Source organism: Artibeus jamaicensis, unplaced genomic scaffold (assembly GCF_021234435.1).
Source record: "Artibeus jamaicensis isolate MK-2021 breed Jamaican fruit bat unplaced genomic scaffold, CSHL_Jam_final contig_851, whole genome shotgun sequence".
NCBI lineage: Eukaryota > Metazoa > Chordata > Mammalia > Chiroptera > Phyllostomidae > Artibeus > Artibeus jamaicensis.
In genome coordinates, this window is record NW_026521986.1 from 1,377,072 (window position 1) to 1,399,960 (window position 22,889).

The following is a 22,889-nucleotide window of genomic DNA, read 5'->3' on the forward strand; positions in this document are numbered from 1 at the left end:
AGGAAGTGGGTGTTGACCCGCGGGTAACTGAAGCTGTTGTTTGAAAGCTGTGCGTTGTCGCGGTGTTCTGGTGACTTGGAGGGGTGAATTCATGTGTCCGGCGGTTGCAGCTGGGGGTTTGTGTGAGACTCATTGGCAGAAGAAAGCTATTAAGCGTGTTACGTGGGCGATGTTTTAAAAAAATAGCATTTGGGTTTTACCCGCTTGGCTCCCTTTTCGCAACAAATCTTAACTCCGCCTCCACATCTGTTTGGTTTTGCCTTGCCAACAGCTCTCGGTTTGGGAAATGCACTGTTACTGTTTTTATTGCTCATGCAGCCGTTCTCTTGGCATCTTCGTTTTCAGATTCATTGGCATGGTACATTAGTAGACTGAGTGGGATTAATGGGTAAAAGTGGTGCTCTAGTCTCTGGTGCTGGATTAAATACCAAAATTACAATTTCTAGCTTTGCGAATATTCTGTTTAGACATTGTTTTATTTAAAAGTTGATTACTGCATATTTCAAAACTACTTGAAATTCACGTTTTCTCTATCACACTCCCCCCACCCCTTGCATCTTACCCTACCTCCTCTCCAGTCCTCAGCGCTGTTCTGAAGTTTCGTGGACCCAGGAGAAAATTTTATTCAGAACTGCGAGACTAGTTTTATTAACAATAATATGAAAGTTCCTGAGGTTAGCCCGGAAAAGAAAAAAAAGGTTAAAATACCAGCGAAGAGGCTCCGTGAGGTAGTTTCTCCAAATCAGGGAGATAATTTGACTTTGCTGAAAGATGAGTTGTCCTGTGTTCCTCCAGCGTTGTCTGCAAATAAACGTCTTCCTTTTAGAACGGGAACTAGCTCGAATGGAATGTTACGTGGTATGTGATGCCAAATAGTGTTTCCAGTTTTCATGTTTGAAATCTTTAATATTTATTTTCATTTAGTTGTTTCTGTGTTTCAAAATTTAGAGGATTATTTACTGTATGTCTAGTTTGTACAGATGTCGAAAACTCATCATTTTCCCTGGGAAAATGGCCAGGCACAGTCCTCATCTAATAGTATTGGACAGATAGAATGAATGAAACTTGAACATTTCCTATTGTGCTTTTTCTTTGTGTGGCTTTTGTAACTGTTCATGTTCACATTTGTGATAGACACACTTAACTTGCATGCTGAACTTATTTTTCATCACTAGAGCTGTTTACCAAATACCCTACCTTGTATTTGAATTATGATACCCAGTTTGGCATAGTAGAAAAGCACAACTTAGCCATTTGATGGCTTCCATGTTCCAATTCACTTAACCCGTGAGGAGATCTGTGAAAAGGTGGATAAGATGTGCTTTACACAGTTCATGGGTACTTGTTTGGATCAAATTAATGAATATATTTGCAAAAACAAAAATGCTTTTATAATGCTGCTTTGGGGCAGGGTGGTGGTACAGCATATCATATGCCTGATATTAAATCAGGTTTTTATATTATGTACATATTTTACTTATGACAAGTGATTTCGTCCTAGTTAGTCCAAATCTAACAGTGTAATGATATCTTTTAAAACATTTTATATTTATTTCACTTGATTGTCAGTACTGACCCATATTTCCCAAAATATGAGCTGTAAAAACTTTGTTTTCCTAAGTTTTTTTGCAAAAAAAAATGGCTTCCAATTTAAGTCTTGCATTAAAATGGGCTTTATAGTTCTTGAGTCCTGCTTGTACAGTTTCTAATGTAATCTTCTGATTTGAAAATAACTAAAATTGATGTCTTTATTTTGGTAGGTCCATCAGACTTAGCTTCTGCTAGAAATTATCACCAGCCTCCATTTAAAAAGTCCCCTGTGTCAGAAAGTGTAAGCAAAAGATTCTTAATTATGCTCACATTAAAATTTTCAGTATTGTCAAATAATGTGTACTTAAATTGTGTTTGATTAGCAACAGGCAATGTAATCTTAGAGATGAGGTTGCACATGTGAACAGAAGGCTCTTTGTCAGTAGGTATGACCTACATAGAGAAGCCTTCTGAGATCAGAGATCACAAGCTCACTGACAAAGAGTGCTGTGATTAATTTGTGATTTTGTGCCATGCATTAGCCATCCTTCTGTACTCCATTAGACTCACTGGGAATCAGATTTTCACTTTCAGCTCAGTAGCAACTGAGATGTTACATAATTTTCTCCTAGAAGTGGCAAATTGGGGTATGAAGGTGAATTTTAGGGCCACAGTCGCTTGCTTTGTTAATTTACTCGTTCACTTATCTGACAGTTCACTAATTCATTCAACAAACCCTTGAATAGCTTCAGGGTACTTAAGCATTGAGGTGGTGGTGGGAATTAAGTATATAAAGCACACAGGCCTGTGCTCCCAAAACAGTAGTCATGGCTATTAAATAGCACTTGGTAAGTAATAAACCGTAAAGTTTATTTAGCCCTTCATTTCTTCCTTTTGTATCCAAAAGGGTTTTTCTAAAGATGTTACAGTGCAAGGATTGCCTTTGGGTGAAACAGAAGAGAACAGAGGACAAAAAGGTAAAAGGATAAATTTGAGTTACATACTATAAAATTTACCATACATACCATTTTTAAGCATACAGTTTTGTGGCATTAAGCCCTTTCATATCGTTGTGCAGCTCTCACCACCATCCATCTCCAGAACTTTTCCACCTTCCTCAGCTGAACTCTACTACACATTAACACCAGCTCTCTGTTCTCCACCCCCTCTGGTCCCTGGCAGCTACCATTCTCCTTGCTGTCTCTGTGAACTGCACTCTACTTCATATAAACAGAATCATCCAATAGTTGACCTTCTGTGATCGACTTATTTCAGTTAGCATATTTTCATGGTTTTTCCATATTGTAATGTGTCAGAATTTCCTTCATAAGGGTAGAATTTTAAATGTTTTTAAATATTCATTGATTTTTAGACATTCATTAAGCAGTCTTATAGTTTTTTTTATTATTTTTATTTTAGTTAGTTTTTCCTTCTAAATTAATAGAATCTCTAAAATTTGATAGAGGGTTTGCAATAGTAAAGGTAATTTTACTGTTAACCTTTACTACTGCATAGGTTTGGTACTAGAAACCTGTTTATAAATTCTGATTTCAGGTTTTAGAAAGTCTTTGGTAAAATAGTAGCTTAAAAATGTGCTTTGAAAATTTTATTTAATGACTTTTTAAAAGAAGTTAGTTTTACTTTATTTTAACCAGTTTTCTCTTTAGAGTTTGAGTAAATGGTCCTAATTTGGGCCCAGGTGTTTTTGATACAGTTTTTCCCCCCGAAGGTCTCAGGTTATGACTTGTTATTTAGTCACTTGTGTCTTGTCCTTTTTACATTGTGAAATCCTATTGCTGAATTCTTAAATATTCTTTTAGTTAAAAAGTTTTTTTGAGTAGCTTATTTAAATTTAACATGTTTTCAGGACTCTGAAATATATTTTTATGTTTTGATTTTGCAGCAAATGATATCTTTATTTCCCAGTACAACATGGGACGGAAAGATGCTCTAAGAGCAGTTTTAAAACAAAAGTAAGTTTCACTTAGAGAAAAATAGATGGGCCATTTCTTGTATTTTTATGGAGTTTTCTAAAATCAGCTTCATTTACTTTGGATATAGGAAAAACTTTCTTTGCAATGTGTGAAACATGTATGATAATATATGTCAAGCGTTTTTCATTGTACTTGGCACATATAAAGTACTCACTAGCTATTAAGGATTATTATAGGAGAGGTACTGTTCCAGTATTTTATGCAATTAACTTCTTTAATACTCACAAAATCCAACAAAACATCCCATTACCATCCCAATTTTACAGAATTTCCATTTTACAGATGAGGAAACTGGGGCACAAAGAGACTGATTTTTTCCTTATGTCATTTAGCACGTAGGCACTTGGCTGGAATTCAAACACAGGCAGTTGGACTATAGATACAGCCTGTGCTCTTAGTCACATCACTACCACTCGTAGCAGTGGTCACGTAGTTCCAGGTACATCAAGCCTCTTATTTACCATCCAAGGATATTTAGACTTTTCCTGGTCCAGATTTGAGGAAAGGAACAAGCTTAGTATCTGGATGGAGTGAAGGGAGACCATGGTGACTATTCTGCCTAATGTTCCCTCTTAACTTTATCTTAAATACCAATAAAATACTAAACCAGCCCTGTTAATAGCACCATGATAAACATGAAAGAATACATCCACTACTCTGGAGGCAGTTTTCATTATTTTTGTCATTAGTGGAGATGGAATGAGAATCACATTCTTAGGCTAAATGTATTCTACTCCTGAACCAGAGCAGCATGGAAAACCTTTTGGAAAATAGGAAAAATTTTTTTACTGACTTTTGAACTCTCACTTTATTCAAGAAGGAAATTTTGTATTAGGTCTAAAGTTCAGAGATTAGTATTTCTAATAATGCAATTAAAATAAATACACAAGTAGTAAAATAAAAATACTATTCTTTTTTTCACTTAGTTATCCATAGTATGCATGCTATAGTTGTTGGAAAGTACTAGACAAACAAAAATAAATACTATCTCCAAACTACAAAGGTGTGATGTGAGCCTGCCAGAGCTTCACAGCTGGTTTTTGGCCTCCTTGTGTTTTTCTTCTTTGCATTTGTTCGATCTGCAATTCCCAATATGTGATTTGATGGTTAGGAAAGTCATTTGGATAGTATATTGAGGACTGGGGTTTGTAAATATATAAGAAAAGGACATGAGGGGTAGTGCAGTCTCCTAAATTTTGTACTTGAACTAAATGTTGTGAATCACTTCTAACTCAGACAGAAGGGGATTACCACTTTTATCTAGCTGTCCTCCAGTGCAGTGTCCGCCTGTCACTACAATAGGGAGTTTATCAACTTGCCTTTACTTCAGAACTCTCCGAACTGAAATCTCTTAGACTTTTCAGAACTCACAGATCTGAGAGGGAGAAGTTTTCGTAAACAAGCAGACAGTAAGAAGTAGCCGTGAACACCGCTCTTCTTGTTGGTTGACAGACAGTAGTTATCTCCCCATTTCAGGATAAATGAACAGACGTTTTTTTAATAAAAATTTTTAAAGATTTTATTTTATTTATTTATTTATTTTAGAGAGAGGGGAAGGGAGAGAAACATCAATGTGTGCTTGCCTCTCATGTGGACCCAACTGGGGACCTGGCCTGCAACCCAGGCATGTGCCCTGACTGGGCATGGAACCGGCGACCCTTTGGTTCACAGCCCGAGCTCAATCCACTGAGCCACACCAGCCAGGGCTTCTTTTTTAAAAAGGGAAAAAGTGTAGGAAGGGCTTCTGAGAAGATAATTGCAAATGTGGAGAAAAATAGTTGGATCAGAACTATTAAAGTGATTCTCATGTTGGGTTAAAAGACAGTTTAATTATGTCAGAAGAAATAAATTTCTCTGTAGTCTATATTGATGGTTTTTTTTTTAAATGGTAAATGGAATTTGGCAGAGTGATTCTAAAATTTACCCAGAAGGACATACAGTTGAGAATGTATATACAGACAGTTAAGGATAGATACGTATAGAATACACAGTTAAGAACAGCTAATTTTTGAGAAACAAAAATGGAATGATGGAAAATTTGCCTTGTTTGATAGCATAATATGCTCCAAAGCTATAATAATAAAAGGTAATAGACTGGAGACATTTAGGAATGAAGAGTCTGGCCAGAGTCTCTAGAACTAGGGAAAATGTACTAAAATGTGTCTGGACAGGTAAGCAAGGGGCCAGATTATGAACTTCTTTAAGGAGTTTGAACTTTAAGAAAGATGGCAAATCATTAAAAAATTTTTAAAGGCTCACTCTCTGATAAAGGTAGTTATATCAAAGAACAGATTGGAAATGGGCTGGAATGTAGTATAGGAACCCAATTGGCTATATGTTTTTCAGGTACCTCTTTGAGAGGTGGGCTAGATTACACTGAGTCCTGAATACATTGAGCAGTGGTGGATGAGGGTGGGAATCATGCTTTGCTGTAAAGGAGTAGACAGAATTGGAAGATAATTTGGAGATAGAATTGACAGGAATCGATGAGTTGAGATTTCTGGCTTTTATAAGTACATGGTCATTAGTATTAATCATTGAGAAAGGGAATCCTTGAGAAAAAAAATCCTTGGAGGAATAAATTTTATTTTGGATATGAGCAGGGACCTAGGAGACATACCAGGTCTGTCCAGAAGGCATCCAGCCATGTAATATGAAAAAGACATGTACTGAAGAAGATACAACATATAAGGAACACTGTACATAGGACAAAGATGCCTCAGTCCCTTTTAGAGTAGGCACCTTGGGACCTCACAGTTCTCTTAGTTGCCATCAGCTGCCCCATTGTATTTTCCTGAATCTCGCAAACAGTCTGAAATCTCTTCCCTTTCAAAGGTGATTTTAGTTTTGGGAAAAGCCAGAAGTCACAGGGCACCATATCTTGGCTGTAGGGAGCTGAGTCACATGGCTGATTTGATGTTTCATCAAAAAACTGTGCCTGAGACATGATGCATGAGTGAATGTGTTGTCGTGGTGAAGCTGCCAATCAATCACCAGTTGCTCATAGCTGCAAGCTTCCCACAAAATTTGATGCAGAATCATTGTTCTACTTGCTCAGCCTTTTTGAGTATGATGGCCACACAGTATGTATGCCAACTCAAAGATGTCTACTTTTTCCAGATAGATCTTGTACAGGTGAAAAATGTCCAGTAGGAAATTGAATATAAAGGTCAAGTTGACAAAAGGGATCTAAGCTAAAAATCCATATTCGGAGTCATCATTATGTAAATCGTAGTCCAAGCTCTGGAAATGGTTGGTGCGACTCAAGCGTGTAAGAGTGAGAAGAAAGATGGCATAGGATAGTACTGAGGAAACCAAAACTCTTAAAGAGATATGCAGAGATAGCAAGGTAGCTATTAATTGATATTCAGAAAGTTTGTCCAGAGTTGTAAGGGGCTACCGTGTTAACAAAGCCAAGGGCAGTGAGGTTCTAAGTCTATTATGCTGCTCAGAGGTTAAAAAAAAAAAAAAAGATAAGGACTGAAAAGTAGCCATTGAATTGAGCAAGAATTACTAGTGACCTTGGTAAAAGAAGTTTCAGCAAATTATTGGAGTAATTGCCAGATTCAGGATTTAGGAGTGAAGAAAAAAGATTTTTAAAAAATACTAGTAGGAAATACTGTATTTTGCTGTGTATAATGCACACCCACGTTTTTGTGCACATTATGCATGGGATTATTACACCCGTGGTATGCAATCATTATACATGTGTAAATGTGCATCCTTGTTTTTCCCTCAAAAGTGTGGGCAAAAGGTGGACATTATACATGGCAAAATACGGTAATTTCTTCTGAATGGGAGAGTTATGTGTATCTTCCAGCTTTTTACACTTAGAAGCTTTTTACATTTGCTACATTGAGTGTTTATTAATTTGATAATTGGAAAAAATAAGATGTAAAAGTCTATAAAGACGTTGATGTCTATCCCTGGCTCATGAGGCTCAGTGGATTGAGCATTGGCCTACGAACCAAAAGGTTGCTGGTTCAATTTCTGGTCAGGACATGTGCCTGGGTTGCAAGCCAGGTCCTCAGTTGGGGGTGTGCAGGAGGCAGCCAGTCGATGTTTCTCTCACACATTGATTTTTCTTTCTCTTGTTCTTTCTCCCTCCCTCCCCTCTCTCTAAAAAATAAATAAATAAATAAATAAATAAATAAATACATAAATAAAATGTTTTAAGAAAAGAAGTTGATGTCTAGCGTTATAATGTTATTTCTTTTGTTGGTGGATTAGCCTGTTAACATAGAATGAGAGATCTTAAAGGGTAAGTCATTACATTCAGAATTTACACATAAATGAGAGGGGATATCCAAGTTACATTTTTTTAACAACAGTTAAATACATGTATATGGAGTGCCTGCGATGTGCTAGTTCTTTGTTAGTGGCTCTTGGACGTAAAAGAAGTCTCCCTCCTTGCCCCCACCCCAGGTTATTTAGAGCTTAATTGGGAGAGAATGTGAACATAAATGGAGGAATGAATGATTAGAACTCATAGGAAAGAGCACTACGTTCACTATATTATTAAACTATTCTGTACAGACATTTATACCCTAGCATGGCTGACTGTCAAGAATCAGCTGTGTGATGTAAGCAGTAAATGCAAAAGGAGTTAAGGGAGAGATCAAGAGAAAGTGTTAGAAGGACAGGTTTATTTTAAAAGGTAAGGCTAATGTTGGATCTTAAAGGAGGAGGTTATAATAAGTGGGTAGAAGAAAACTGAGAGAACAGAGTGACAAGCAGCAAGGAGTCAGTTGTGGAATGGTGTGGTGCAGTGAGGAGCGTGATGCCAGAGAGTTGTTTCGTGAAGTAATAGGAGGTGTATCTAGGAAGCTAGGGCAGGGCCAGAGCATGGAGTAGGTGGAAGGCCAGCCGGGAGAAATCAGCTTAGTTACCTATACGGAATAATTTTAGATTTTTGAATGGTGGAGAAATGTGTGTGGGAAGTTTTTAAGCAAGTGAAAACTGGAAGAGTGAAAACAGTTGGCAAGAGGTGATGAGCGTTTTGCTGGGGAGGGAGGATAAGAGAGAAGTGCTGCTCCGAGGGAGAAGGCCAGGTGCCCTGGGAAGACCTCTGGGGGTCGGGCCCTGAGTGCTGCCACTATTCTCATCGTAACACTGGGAAATCGGGACAAATGGCCTATTGGCTCACCCCCCAACCCCCACTTTTATAATTCTATGGCACTGTTCCAGCGGTTGTGATGGAATAATTGACACAACTTGATGACTCAGGTAGATGTGAGAAGGTTAAATGGATGGAGAAGTCAAGATAACTTCAAAATTTTGAGACAGGAAAGTGATGTTCTTCGTAGTAACGAGGAACTATCAAAGTCGAGTAAGTTGGAGAGCTGCTCTGTGCCTTCTTTAAAAATCCAGGGGGAAAATCCAGCCGCTGAAGACGGAGTGCATTCCCATCGATTTTACTTAGGTTCTTTTACTAGTGGCTCTTCGGTTTTGTCAGTGGTTTATTTCATTGTCTTCTTCAGGCCAAATATAGAGTGAAATTGACCAGTCTTTTATTTTTAGTATGTAGTTAAATACCTTATTGCAAATATGTGTATAATTTGCTGGACTCATTTTTATCCATTTTAAATTAAATTTATTGGAGTGACATTGGTTAATAAACTTATATGGGTTTCAAGTGTACTGGGGTGCAGTCAGCGTGTTCACTGTTCACTGGAAGGCTGGTGGTCTGAGCCCACCCCAGGATGTTCTCTTTCCCCCTCTTAAGTGCTATTTTCCCAACTGCCAGAAGTCCCAACTTGGTGGGCTCATCTTTAATTCAGGCTGTTTAATAGTTTGTGTTTTATGCCTGTTTTAAGAAATTGTGTGACATTTGAAAAATTAAAGCTAAAGATGCCAGCCACAATTCCAAAAAAATTTTCAGCAGTATAACAATCCTCCTCGGGTTGTTTTCCTTTGGGAATAAAACTTGGTGCTTGAATTCTTACAGCCTTTTCTGCGTGTTTTAAATTTGCGATTCTGGGTTACGTATCATTGTTATTGTGCCCATGTCTTTTTCATGTGTGTCTTATATCACTCCCTCGAGGAAGTATCTTATTTCTTTAGTGACCTGAGTCTTTATAGATTTCAATAACCAAATGCCTGAAAAGATGCTGATTAGGAAAACCAGGTAATTTACTTTTTAAAAAACCAAGAAAATCCACTGTTAGCAGATTACCACTGTATGTATTTCTTGAAATGGTTCAAGGTATCTTACTGAATATGATTTTGTTCCCTTTTTATTTACAGAGCTCAAAGCATGCCTGTTTTTAAGGAAGTAAAGGTACAGCTTTTAGAGGATGCAGGCACAGAAAAGGACGCCGTTGCTCAGGAGACTAGAACTTCACCCAGTGGCATTGATTCAGCTACAACTGTGGCTGCAGCAACTGCCGCCGCCATTGCAACAGCAGCTCCTCTGATAAAAGTATATTTTTCTCCTCAGATATTTATTCATAACTACTTTGTAAAATGCAGAAATATTTTTAGGAACTAATTCTAGAAATGATTGTGTGCATTCAATTCCCAGGAGTTGTGAGACTTCCCCCAGCTAGAGAACCCAGTGCTAACCCCTGGTTTTAGAACTGAAAAGATCTCTTCTCAGGAACCTTGCAGTCCTGGGCAACCTGGGATACTCTACCATTCTTATTTTAGAGCCAGAGAAACCTTAGAAATCATCCCTGCCAAGCCCCTCAGTTTGTAAATGGGAAAACTGAGAAGCAGGTCAGAGCAGCAGCAGGTTGCAGAGCTACTAGGGGGCAGAGCCAAGACTGGGACTCCTGGCCTGAGATTTGTGAAATATCAAAAGCTGCTTTGTTTTGTTATTTCCTTCTTTTTGATTTCCATTTAAGTACTTTTATTTCTGGCATTATGAGAGAAAAGATCTACTTAAGGATAGCTATGTTGTACCTTTTATTTCTGTGATTGTGAAAATAAAGGCAATAGGTCATCAGATTTAGATGGCAAAAATCTGGTTTGATCATTTCTCAATACCAATTACTTTTAATAACCTTTCCAATAATTGTCTATATTTTTTATATCTTTTGATATTTTTATTGTCTTAGGTGCAGAGTGATTTGGAAGCAAAGGTCAATTCTGTAACCGAATTACTGAATAAGTTACAGGAGACTGATAAGCAGTTACAGCGTGTCACAGAGCAGCAAGCAAACATTCAGGACAAACATGAGAAGCGACACTGTCATGATCATGAGAAGCAAATGAGTGTGTTTATGGAGCAGCACATTAGGCATCTTGAAAAACTACAGCAACAACAAATAGATATTCAGGTATCTATAACAAAGCCAGCACACATTCCATGGTCTTTTAGCATTTGGATCTCTAAGCTAATACTCATTGATTATTGCAGTAGCTCATTAGGTTGTAACAATTTCAGTTCTTAAACAGTGATTGCTTGTTCATCATTCTTTCCCTCTATGTGGAGAACTCTGCACATTTTAGTTCAAATGTCAGTAGTTCTGTAAGACCTCTCCTTATAGTTGGCTTCTGCTTTTGTGGCATTTCTCCTCACACCATTTTTAAAGTGCTCATTTCACATTGTGATTATTTATTACATCAGTGTTGCTTAGCCTGGGAATGTGCATCACCATCACTTAGAGAACTTTATAAAGATACACATGCTGTACCTCTCAGAGATTCTGAGACCAAAGGTCTGAGATGGGTCTGGGGAGCGAAAGCTCTCGAAGCATTCTGATGCACACCTTTGGGTGAGAGCTACCCAGTACACATTTTGCTTCTGCAAATAATTAAAAGTATGAACATTGTTTAGTGTCTTTGAATATGAAGCACTGACTTATTATTAAAAGGAAGTTATCCTCACAAAAGCTGATAGTATAATTTCTTATTTCTTGTGGAATTTCCAGGTCCTGGGATAGTACCCAGCATTCAGGACTCAGTGTACATTATATTATTATTATTATTATATTTTATTGTTATTGAATGAGTAAATGACCAGCATTATAACTGCATTGGTTTTAATATACTTTTTTTCTAATTAATGTGCAACTTTAAAACTTAAAAAAATTAAATTTAAATATTACATTAGAAGAATATACAAAAACAAGTTTATTATAGCTTGTTATATTATCACAAAGTACCATAAACACTAATCTGCTGTAATTTTTAAGACTTCTTAATGAGTTGTCTAGAGCTTTCATGTGGTTTAAGATAGTATTTTTTTTTAAGATTTTTATTTATTTATCTTTAGAGGGGAAGGGAAGGAGAGAGGGAGAGAAACATCAATGTATGGTTGCCTTTCGTGCATCCCCTGCTGGGAACTGGCCTGCAGGGAACCGGCCTGCAACCCAGGCATATGCCCTGACTGGGAATCGAACCTCGATCCTCTGGTTCACAGGCCTGTGCTCAATCCACTGAGCTACACCAGCCAGGGCTAAGATAGTATTTTTATTGGAATTATTATAGGCATACAAAATAAAGTTTTAGTAAACACTCCGTGTGTAACTAAATTTGAGTGTGCCTCATGTCATCCAGTGAGAGGCCGGGAGTGGTCTGTGAGGGTTCTCTTAGTCTACAAATAACGTTACTCTGAGCCTGGATTTCCTTACCTAGAAAATACTGTTCGTTTTTGTTCTGGACAAAATGAGATGGCACGTTTGGAAGGCACTTTGATTTCTTAAAGAGAGGGTCCTACTTACCCTATGTGTCTGTTTGCCATCCATCCATAATTTATTGGCTTTCTGATTTTGGAAGAATGGAATCTTTGTTAATTCAGATGTTTTATTTATAAAGCTTATAATTACAGAGACAGTTGAGGTATCAGTGACATACTAAGTTTATTAGTAGTTCATAAATGCTTAATGAATTGAAATTTATTGAGTCTCTCCCATCTGTTTTATGTAGCTATACATTCATAAGAATTCTATAAAACTAAGAATATTTTAGGGGTTTTTTTTAGATGGCATAAAACTCTCTTTCAAAATCAGTTTTATTAGGTAAGATACTTACACATTTCAGATATTTTAACAAATACTGCTGAAAACAGTCACCACTGTAGTTTCCACCTATACATACATAAGCGCATATATTATTGCTGCCACTAAGTGTGGCTACCATCTGAGTGCTTAAAAGTAATGGTTTTAAATCCTTTATTTTAAACAAAATCATTCAGAATATAAAAGATGAGATGTTTTGGTTTTAAATTATGTGGTTGAAGTAGAGGTCATCTCCTCGCCTGAAGCAGTGCCCCCTGAGCCATCTCTGAATTAGAAAGGAAGCAGCTGAGGTTAGAATGGTTAAATAAAACGATCAAGGTCACACCACCGAGCCAGGCTGACCTTTGGGATACTCTGTCCTTCTCAGGGCATCGCCGCCACAGTGGGTAGTTGTGTGCAATGTACGTATTTTCATTGTTTATTAAACCTAATGAATTGTTTTAAGTCTATAATGGATCTCAATGTATTTTGTCATCTAACCATTTCAAATGATATTTGAAATTAAGAACATAATTTTCTTCTAGACTCATTTCATTAGTGCTGCACTCAAGACCAGTAGTTTGCCCCCTATCACTGTGCCTCCTCCCAGAGCCATGGAAAACTCTTGTGTGAAACCAGACTGTTCTGATCTTGGTGGCAGTCATTTGTCTTCACATAACACACTTGGCTCCAGACAAGGTAAAAATATGCAGTTCTTTCTGAATTAAAAATTCAGCTATAAATTTCCTTTGTGGTGTATTATTGGGTTGTCAATCATGTCTTTGTTTTATAAAATTAGTTCTTTTTGTAAGTCATGTAAATTTTCAGGTCATTTGGAAATTTGATCATGTCCTACCTTATGGTTTTAAGTGAATAAATGTAAGTTGTCAGAAGCACTTATAAATTTAGAAACATTTTATTTTACTTATCTGTTTCAAACATACTTATCAATTCTCCAGTTCTCTTACAAACAGAATATTTACTATTTTTCTTAAAGCTCTTAGGAGAGAAACCACCTTAAAAATAATTATAAGCTATTTTTAAGTATTTCCAAAGAATTAATAATGTAAGTTTGTCTATCTTAATGGGATTTTTAAAATTTCTTTGTAATGATAGGAATACATAGCTATTTGTATTAAACCTTTGGAATTTAAAATAAATGAATAAATGTGTTCCAAATTATTGACATTTGAATAATAAATTAATGAAAATCAGGCATTATCCCTTTAATGATATACAGATCCATGTGATACAGTATCCACAGCATGTGATTTGTTCGAACATTATTGTAGTACATCCACATTAAAGATTCTTTATAGCTGTGAGGTTTATGTTTTACAATAAATGAGTGGTCCTTACCAAGCTACTGGGGAGTAGTGAGTCAATTTTTAAGTCGTGAGGGGAGGAAAACGAAGCACAGAAATGTTATCACTTGCCTGGTCAAGGTCATCTGGCTCTGACAGTAAAAGTGTCAGAGCTGCTGCCACAACTCAGGTTTCCTTATGACCCCGCCCTGTGCTTTCTAAAGAAGTAGACACTTGTTTTACACTCAACTGTGGAGAATTAGTTGTTCATAATTTTGTTACCTTCAGATTCGAGTTTAAAGGAACAAAGATGTTTGTTTTATTGATTATATACTGAATTGGTTTTCTTGGTATTTTAGTGACAGTAAAATTTTTTTTAATGGGCAAATTAAAATTTTAAATTAAACTATTTTTCTGTGATTTTTTTTTGTGGGCATACATTATTTTTACGTCCTTGTAGTTGTAGCATAAATATAACTTCATACTGCTTCTTTTCTTTTTTTTCCCCAAAGATTTTATTTATTTATTTTTAGAGAGAGGGGAAGGGAGGGACGAGAGGGAGAGAAACATCAATGTGTGGTTGCCTTGCACACCCCCTACTGGGGACCTGGCCCGCAACCCATGCATGTGCCCTGACTGGGAATCGAGTGGGCGACCCTTTGCTTCTCAGTCTGCTGGTCAGTCCACTGAGCCATACCAGCCAGGGTGATACTGTTTGTTTATTAGCATACCAAAAGTATTTCTCACATTTACATAATTATTTTCATAAATTAACTTTTAATGACTAAAAGATAGTCTGTTGGTTTTAGTACTTCCTATGCTTAGTGCCAGATGGCCTTACTAGTTTTTATTACCAGGAGCAGTGTCTGGGCTATGCTGTTTCCATCATAGCTTAGCGCTGAACAATACCATATTGATTTGTTTTATTTATTAGCTATAAGTATAAAATATTATTTGTATTTCTTTTGATTTCTAGTGAGGATAAAGTTATTTTTTATACTTTGTAATAATTTGTATGTCCTGTATACTTTTGCTTTTATTTTTAAAATATGGGGAAGAGTAACACTCTACAATTTATAGTTTTTTAAAGAGTAAAGTAAAGTTTATTTTTTTTAAAGCACTTTTAAGAGAGGTTGAAGATACAGGTTTTGATAAACAGAAATCTCCTTTGGAGACACCAGCGCCTCGCAGGTTTGCTCCTATACCTGTTTCAAAGGATGATAAAATATCAAAGAAGGAAAATCCTGTGGAAGAAAAAGAAAATATGGAGATACCAGGTCATACAGGTAATAAAGCAGTTATTATTAGAATACACTACTTTTATTAGACCTATATCGTAGTAACTAAAATGGGTTCTCTGTTTTTAATATTTTTCTTTAAATGGTACTGGGAAAATCAAGCTTCTTTAGGTTCTTTGTAGATGGAGTTAGAGATATACACTATCATTATATTCTGATTGTCTTCTACAGGTCATTATTTAAACCTCTAGTGAACAAATTTTGCTTTTAATAATAAAAAATAATGCTCTGCTGATCATTTTAGAGTATGTTTTTTATGTTTTTAGGTGTGAATTTCAATAATAAAACTCAGAAATTTAACAGCAATTACTGTGTTCAGTTGGAAAAAGTGTTCATATATTAACTTTAACCTAAAATAGTTAAGACCCTTAACTATAGTCCTTCTAGTAAAATTAAGTGAAAATGTTAAGTGTAAGCTTTTATTCTTGGAATGATTCAATTTTTAAAAAATCCTTACCCAAGGACATTTGTTCATTGATTTTAGAGAAAGGAAGGGACAGAGACACACACAGAGGGAAATATCAGTGAGAGAGGAACATCAATTGGTTGCCTTCTTATATGTACCCTGACTCAAGATGGAACCCACATCCTGTGTATGTGCCCTGATGGGAATTAAACCCATGACCTCTTGGTCTGTGGGATGATGCTCCAACCAACTGAACCGTACCAGCCAGGGCAAGTCTTGGTGTTCTTTCAATGCATTTAAGTCTTGTCTTGGACACATTTAAAGAGTTTTAAGGAATTTTAAAAATAAAATCTTAAAAAAACCAAATTCACTACATAAAAGTTATTGTAGTTTCATTAAAGATGAGTCTAAAGAGAAGATTCAAGTAATAGTTGCTATGAAGAAAAACTTTTGTTTCAAATTCATTTTTCCTATAATGGAAATAAATTCAAGCCTAAACTTATACCCATGGTTTTCATGAGTTATAAAATTTAGTTTAATTTGATGAGTGCATTTATAACCCACATCACAGAGTGAATTGAGTTGATCATCACTATAAGAAGCTAATTTAGTATAAATATGTGAGATGTTATAAAAAGAGACAAATGAAGTAGTACTTGAAAAATGATACTATATTTCTCTTATGTAGGAACTGTAAGACTATTGGAACAAATTTTGAATAATCAAGATTCTTTGACAAGAATAAGTGAATCTTCAGACAAAACCTCACTAAGTAGGTCAAAAATAAGTTGGAATCCTGAAAGGAGAGACAGGTAAAAACAAGAGATTGGAATAAAAGCTTGAGTTTATAGAGCTTTGTTCACATTTCTAAAATTTCTTCAAGAATCTTAATAAGCTTTTAACACTGCTTTTTAAAGTGATCTTAGATCTAGTTGCTGTATTCTGCTGCTAACGTATCTTCCCCCATTTTTATAATGTAGTTACAAAATGAACATACCTAACTTTCTCAAAATGCAGATTATTAATTTTTAATGAATGCATATTATTCATTTCTGATGAAATGCTATCTTAGATTTGCTTCAAAAATAATCCATGGCAGAGTGTAGGAAACAGGGTTGGAAGTATAAATGAAATGAAGACAGCCATGAGCTAGCGGTCACTATAGTTAAATAAGGGTATATAGGGAAGTCATTATAATATTCTTTCTACTTTGATGTGTGTTTGAAATTTTACATGAAAAGTATTTTAAATCAAATAAATCTAGGCCATTATAATTTTTATCTTGAATGTAATAAAAGCAATAGTAATAAAAACTAAATGAGCCACATTTTGAGTAACGTCATGTGGAGAAATTGTATTAGTTTGGCCAAAAAGTTCTTATATTTTTTTTCTGTAAAATAAAAGACACATTTTTCGTTTTCAGCAATAACTTTATTGATTTGGAGATTCTGAGCATGTTGGCTATCTCCCACTTTTGGCTTCTAGTGGGTAGAGGCCAGGGGTGCAGCTAAACATCTTCCAGTGCATTAGACAGCCCCACAGCAAAGAATAATTTGGCCAAAATGTCAGTAGTACCAAGAAACTTCTCAGACCACTTTTGACATATTCAATCAGTAACAGCACCTTCTCCATATACTGCACAAATCTTTTTTTTTGCATTATAGTTGCATTTACCTTTCTTGAAATAATAAAGCATAATATACCAAAAATGTTACTTATCTTCTTTCATCTTCAGTATTAAAATGGCTGCACAAAAATTCATCAGTTTTGATTTAAAAAGTTTTTAAATGCACACTGATATGGCATCTGTCACAATACAATCTAACAAAATTGTTTTCAATGAAGTTAAAGACAAAAAAGCACTACTAGAAAAACACTAAACATCTTCTGGAAAAACACTAAACAGACTTTTTGGCCCACCCAATATATTTTAGTCCATTTATATTTAATGTAATTATCAATACAGTAAGGTTTATGTCTGTCATGTGCTGTATGTTTTCTGTATGTCTGAGGTCTTTTATTTCATCTTTCCAACATAAAGGCCTTCTTTTGTATTAAATAGGTATTCTCTAGCATAACAGTTTAATTCCTTTATTTTGTGTACTATTTTTTTTAGGTATTTTCTTAGTGGTTACTGTAGGGATTACGATTAACTTTTAAATTAAAACAATCTAGTTAGGATTAATATTAATCCAGTGGGATTCAAAAATTTTGCTCCAGTATAGCTTTATTTCCTCCCCTTTTCCTTCTGCTATTATTCTCTTACAAATTACGTCTTTATACATTATAAACCCTTCTGTACAGCTTGGTAATTATTGTTTTATGTAGTTGTCTTTCATTTTATTTTGTTATAAAGATTTTTATTTTTTTTTAGAGGGGGAAGGGAGAATGAGAGGGAGAGAAACACCAATGTGTGGTTGCCTCTTATGCGCCCCCTACTGGGGTCCTGGCCCACAATCCAGGCATGTGCCTTGACTGGGAATCGAAGTGGCCACCCTTCGATTTGCAGGCCAGCACTCGACCACTGAGCCACACCAGCTGGAGCTGTCATTGTCCATTATATTAGATGGGAGAAGAAAAAGTTTATAAATAAAAATGTATTTTATACTTTCATTTTACCTTTATAAGTTAACCTTTACCAGTGCTCTTTATTTCTTTACATGGATTCAAGTTAGTGTCTACTGCCCTTTTTTCCACTTTTAGGGATTTCCTCTAGTATTTCATGTAGGGTAGATTTGCTAGTGATGAATTCTCTCAGTTTGTTTATCTGGAAATATCTTAATTTCTTTTTTTTTAACTTCTGAAGAATAGGTTTTCTGGACATAGAATTTTTGGTTGAGTTTCTTTTACCCTTTGAAAATGTCATCTAACTGCCTTCTGGACTCTGTGATTTATGATGAGAAGTAAAGTGTTCATCTTGTTGAGGAGCCTTTGTATATGATGAAGCATTTCTGTTTTGCTGCTTTCAAGGTTCTTCCTTTGTCTTAGGCTTTTGACAGTGTGTCTATGATGTGTCTAGACATGGGTCTCTGAGATCATTCTACTTGGAGTTATTGAGCTTCCTGGATGAGTAGATTAATATTCACTGAATTTGGGAAGTTTGGACCATTATTTTCTTTTATAGTGAAATGCTACATATGACCTTTCTCTTCTCTCCTAGAACTGTGTTGTCTTTTGGTATACTTGTTAATGTCCCACAGTTCTCTGAAGCCTTAATTTCTTTTCATTCATTTTTTTCTTCTTTGTTTTTCAGTCTGGATAATCTCAGTTAACTTGTCTTTAAGTTTACGGATTCTTTCTTCTCTCAGCTCAAATACGTTTAGTCTGCCAAGGGAATTTTACATTTCAGTTATTGTGCTTTTCAACTCCAGAATTTGTTTTTCTTTTTAATAGTTTCTGTTTTTATTGCTATTTTCTGTGTTGAGACTTCATTTTTACGCTTTAGTTTTTGAACATGCTTTCCTTTAGGAAGAGCTAACCTAGAGTCTTTGTCTGCTAAGTCCAACGTCAGGGGTCCCTCAAGGACAGACTGTACTGAGTTTTTTCTGGTGTCTGAACTGATCCAACTTTCCTGTCTCTTTGTGTTCTCAAAACTTTTTGTTAAAAATTGGACATTTAAAATAACATAATGTGGCAACTTGGGAAATTAGATTCTTCCCCAACCCTCCCCACAGGGTTTGTTGTCATTCTTGATGCTCTTTCTTGGGCTAACTCTGCAAAACCTGCATTCTTTATCATGTGCAGCAAGTCTATTTGGTTAACTAAAGTCTGTTAATGTTTGGAAAGAGATTTCCTAGCTACCTTGAATGGAAGGCTCCCTCTCATACATGCAAAAAAAAATGAAATTAGACCACCAACCTACATCATACACCAGAATAAACTCAAAATGGATAAAAGACCTAAATATAAATTATGCTGCCCTCAAAGTCCTAGCAGAAAACATAGGCAGTAAAATTTCAGATATCCCATGTAGCAATATTTTTGCTGATATATCTTCTAGGTCAAGGGAGATAAATGAATAAATGCAACTATATAAAATTAAAAAGCATCTACATGTCTAAAGAAACCATTATCAAAGTGAAAAGGGAACCATCTGTATGGGAGAATATATCTGGCAATGACACATTGGACAAGAGTTTGATCTCCAAAATATATAAAGAATTCACACAGCTCAACACCAGGAAAAACAATTAAAAAATAAGCAAAGGTCCTGAATAGACACTTTTCCAACAAGAACATACAGATGGCCCAGAGACATATGAAAAGATGCTCATCATCACTAGCCATCAGCGATGCAAATTAAAATCACAATGAGATACCACCTCACACCTGTCAGAATGGCTATCATCAATAAATCAACAAAAAAGTGCTGATGAGGATGTAGAGAGAAGGGAACCCTAGTGTACTGTTGGAGGGAATGCAGACTAGTACAGCCACTGTGAAAATTCCACAGTATGGAATTTCCTCAAAAAATTAAAAATGGAACTGCCTTTTACCCAGCAATTCTACTGCTGAGAATATACCCTAAGAATCTTGATTCACCAATTCAAAAGAACTTACCTGCACCCCAGTATTCGTAATAGTGCCATTTACAATAGCAAAATGCTGGATGCCCATCAGTAGATGACTGGATCAAAAAAAACTGTTTGCACATTGGAATACTGTGCAGCAGAAAGAAAGAAGGAACTCCTACCTTTTGCAACAGCATGAATGGAACTAGAGTGAAATAAGTGAAATAAGCCAGTTGGTGGAAGACAAACACCATATGATTTCACTTTTAAGAGAAATCTAATAAACAAAAAATAAACTAATGAGCACAATAGAAGCAGAGGCATAGAAACATGGAACAAACTGACAGTGTCCAAAGGGGAGGGGAGATAATGGAGGAAAGAAGGGGAAAGGTACTCAAAGAACATGTATGAATGACCCGTGGGTATGGACAGTGGTGTAGGAATTGACTGTGGAGCCAGGGGTGGGCTTGGCACAGGAGGGCAAAGGGGGAAAATTGGCACAATGTAATAGAATAACAATTTTAAAAAAGCAGAGTCCCCTTATAAAAAAAGTCTCCCGCTCTTGCCAAGCAGGCTGTGTGTGTGTGTGTGTATTGGGACACACCTTCAGTAGTCTGGCAGTCTCTGTTAACCTTAACTTCATACTTGCAGAGCCTCAGTTCAGCTAGAGGTGGGAGATTAGTCTTTTCTCAGGTCTTTCTTGGGCATGCACGTGTACATGACCTTCTAGATTTCCAATAATTTATTGGAAGTTTTCAAAGCTACACAATGGACATCTCACTACTCATATTTTTAGTTTATTGCCAACCCTTTTATTTGCCTCAACCGATATGGCTACCTCAGGCAGCTAAGATGTGGAACAGTTGCCACTGTTTTTGAAAAATGACCTGGGGATAGGGTTTCTCACTGAACTAGCTCTGAGTCAAGTCAAGTAAGGAGAATCCTTGTGAAGGGGACTTTCTGAGGAGCTCCGACCAGTTCTGCCCTTTGTAGTGGTTGCAAGGCTTCTGGGAAAGAGCAGTGGGAATGGAGCAGGTTCCAAATGCCACAAATCTTCCTGTACTCACTGAGAATCAGCCATTTTCTTGAGTAATGTTTTCTGGATTTTGCAAACCTTTGTTTAATTTCCTGAGCTCTGAAAAAGTTGTTTTATTTTGGATAGTATTCTCTTTGCTCTTATGCAGAAGAGGATTTTTAGAGGTTCTTACTCAACCATTCTGAGAGTGCATTTGCATTTTAGCTTCTTCAAAGTAAAGCCTTTTTCTGCTCTTTTCCTATTATACCTAAACCAGTCTGATCTGAGTAATTTTGTCTCTTGTGATATTCTGTGTTATATATGTTTAATCATATAATCGAGTAGTTTCATTGTACAGTTTTAATAGGATGCCATTTAAAATTCATGTAATTAATGTATCAAAGATTTATGTATTCAAATGTTTTCTGGATTTATGACAATTTATGACAGTTTCTTTTTAAATCTTTTGCAGCAATGATTCTCTATTCTCTCAAAGATTTCCTTCATATGAGGAACTAGGAACAGCTAAAGTGACGGGGCAAAAGACTGATAATGTTCTTCATGATCTTGGCCAAAAAAGGAAAGACACAAACAGCATACCCCAGGTAAAGGGGCAACAGGATATTAAAATTGGTGATTAGTAAAGATAAAAATTATGAAGAAATACAAAAGTTATCAAGACAGAAAGCAAGAGTGACGATGAACACAAAGCACTGCGGAGAGACACAAGGTGCAGTCTGTTCTCTTCACAGAGGCTTTCTGGAAGCCCTCACCAAGTGGTTCCTACTGCCTGTTCCTCGGCTAGGATGAGCCTCATGGCCCCCTCTGGCCGTTTACATTTTCTGTTGGAGAGGGAGGAAGGGGAGAGAGAACTGTGGGTGGCCCTTGTTTATCCAGTTCACAAGGTCTGCCATGCCTAGCTAGAGCCAACTTTCTCTCTCTTTTTTTTTAGCTTTCTTTACCAGATATAATTTTTATTGACCGCTGGACTGCCTACCACCAGTCCATACTTCTGAGCCCAATTTCACTTAACGTTCACACTAGTACTTTCTAAATGGAAAGAAAACTAAACCGCCAATTATTCTTTTATAGCTTTTAAATTTGACAAGTCAAGTCCTCAGAATATATTGGCATAGTCTGTGGCCAAAACTAGAATAATAGCACTTGTTTGGATTAAAATACTTAATGAGCTTTACAAGCTGACATTTTTCCTTTCTTTTCAGCCAAAAGAATCTCTCATTCTGTCCAGGCTTGTTGATCTTCCACAGAATGCCACTAAGCTTCCAACAACCAGTACAAGATCCATACTGAAAGAAGCTGAGAAGATTCTGAGAGGGGTACAGAACAATAAAAAACTACTGGAAGAAAACCTGGAAGCTATCGTTCGCGCAAAGGATGGGACCGCTATGTATTCGTTTATCAATGCTCTGTCTAATGACAGGTACGACCAGATGTCAACAGCCTGAGGTTATCTGTGGAACCTCCAGTTTACAGCCTTTCTCTAATTTTTTTCTGTACATTTTATTTTGTGTTGTGTTTTAATGTTTAGAAAGGTTCTTGATTGACTTTGATGCACAGATTATGCTAGAGTTGAATTTGGATCGATACATAATCACTTTTATAAATGTGAACTTTTCCTTTAATTATGTTTGTCTCTCTGATACAGATCTTCTAGTCAGAAAACTGTTCGAACAACAATAAAATTCAAAAGTATTTAATAAAAAAAAGAAAAAAGAAATGAACATAAATATTGAAAAAAATCTTCTGGGATCTACATGTGTTTCCAAACATCCTTCAAACGTTTGAAGGATTAACATCATTAATATCATTTTTTTCCTCTTCAGATGAAGGATATTGGGCTACCAGTAGATTCAAAACTATATAAGAGA

General features: G+C 36.2%; 1 protein-coding gene across 8 annotated transcripts in view; it reads left to right on the top strand.

The window, feature by feature from the left end:
• The first annotated feature begins 2 nt into the window (after nucleotides 1-2).
• KIAA0586 (KIAA0586 ortholog) overlaps nucleotides 3-22,889 on the top strand; it is a 94,728-nt gene continuing 71,841 nt past the window's right edge. For 3 of the 8 annotated variants that reach the window (XM_053673335.1, XM_053673334.1, XM_053673329.1), the window contains exons 1-11: nucleotides 12-858; nucleotides 1,761-1,831; nucleotides 2,438-2,507; nucleotides 3,434-3,503; nucleotides 9,771-9,945; nucleotides 10,583-10,804; nucleotides 13,012-13,165; nucleotides 14,889-15,056; nucleotides 16,163-16,286; nucleotides 21,473-21,605; nucleotides 22,224-22,441. In XM_053673335.1, the coding sequence (XP_053529310.1) occupies nucleotides 660-858; nucleotides 1,761-1,831; nucleotides 2,438-2,507; nucleotides 3,434-3,503; nucleotides 9,771-9,945; nucleotides 10,583-10,804; nucleotides 13,012-13,165; nucleotides 14,889-15,056; nucleotides 16,163-16,286; nucleotides 21,473-21,605; nucleotides 22,224-22,441 (1,604 nt within the window). In that variant the 5' untranslated portion in view covers nucleotides 12-659. Of the gene's footprint in view, nucleotides 859-1,760; nucleotides 1,832-2,437; nucleotides 2,508-3,433; nucleotides 3,504-9,770; nucleotides 9,946-10,582; nucleotides 10,805-13,011; nucleotides 13,166-14,888; nucleotides 15,057-16,162; nucleotides 16,287-21,472; nucleotides 21,606-22,223; nucleotides 22,442-22,889 lie in introns of all 8 variants that reach the window. The other 5 variants (XM_053673332.1, XM_053673333.1, XM_053673331.1 and 2 more) reach the window with 5 other exon arrangements.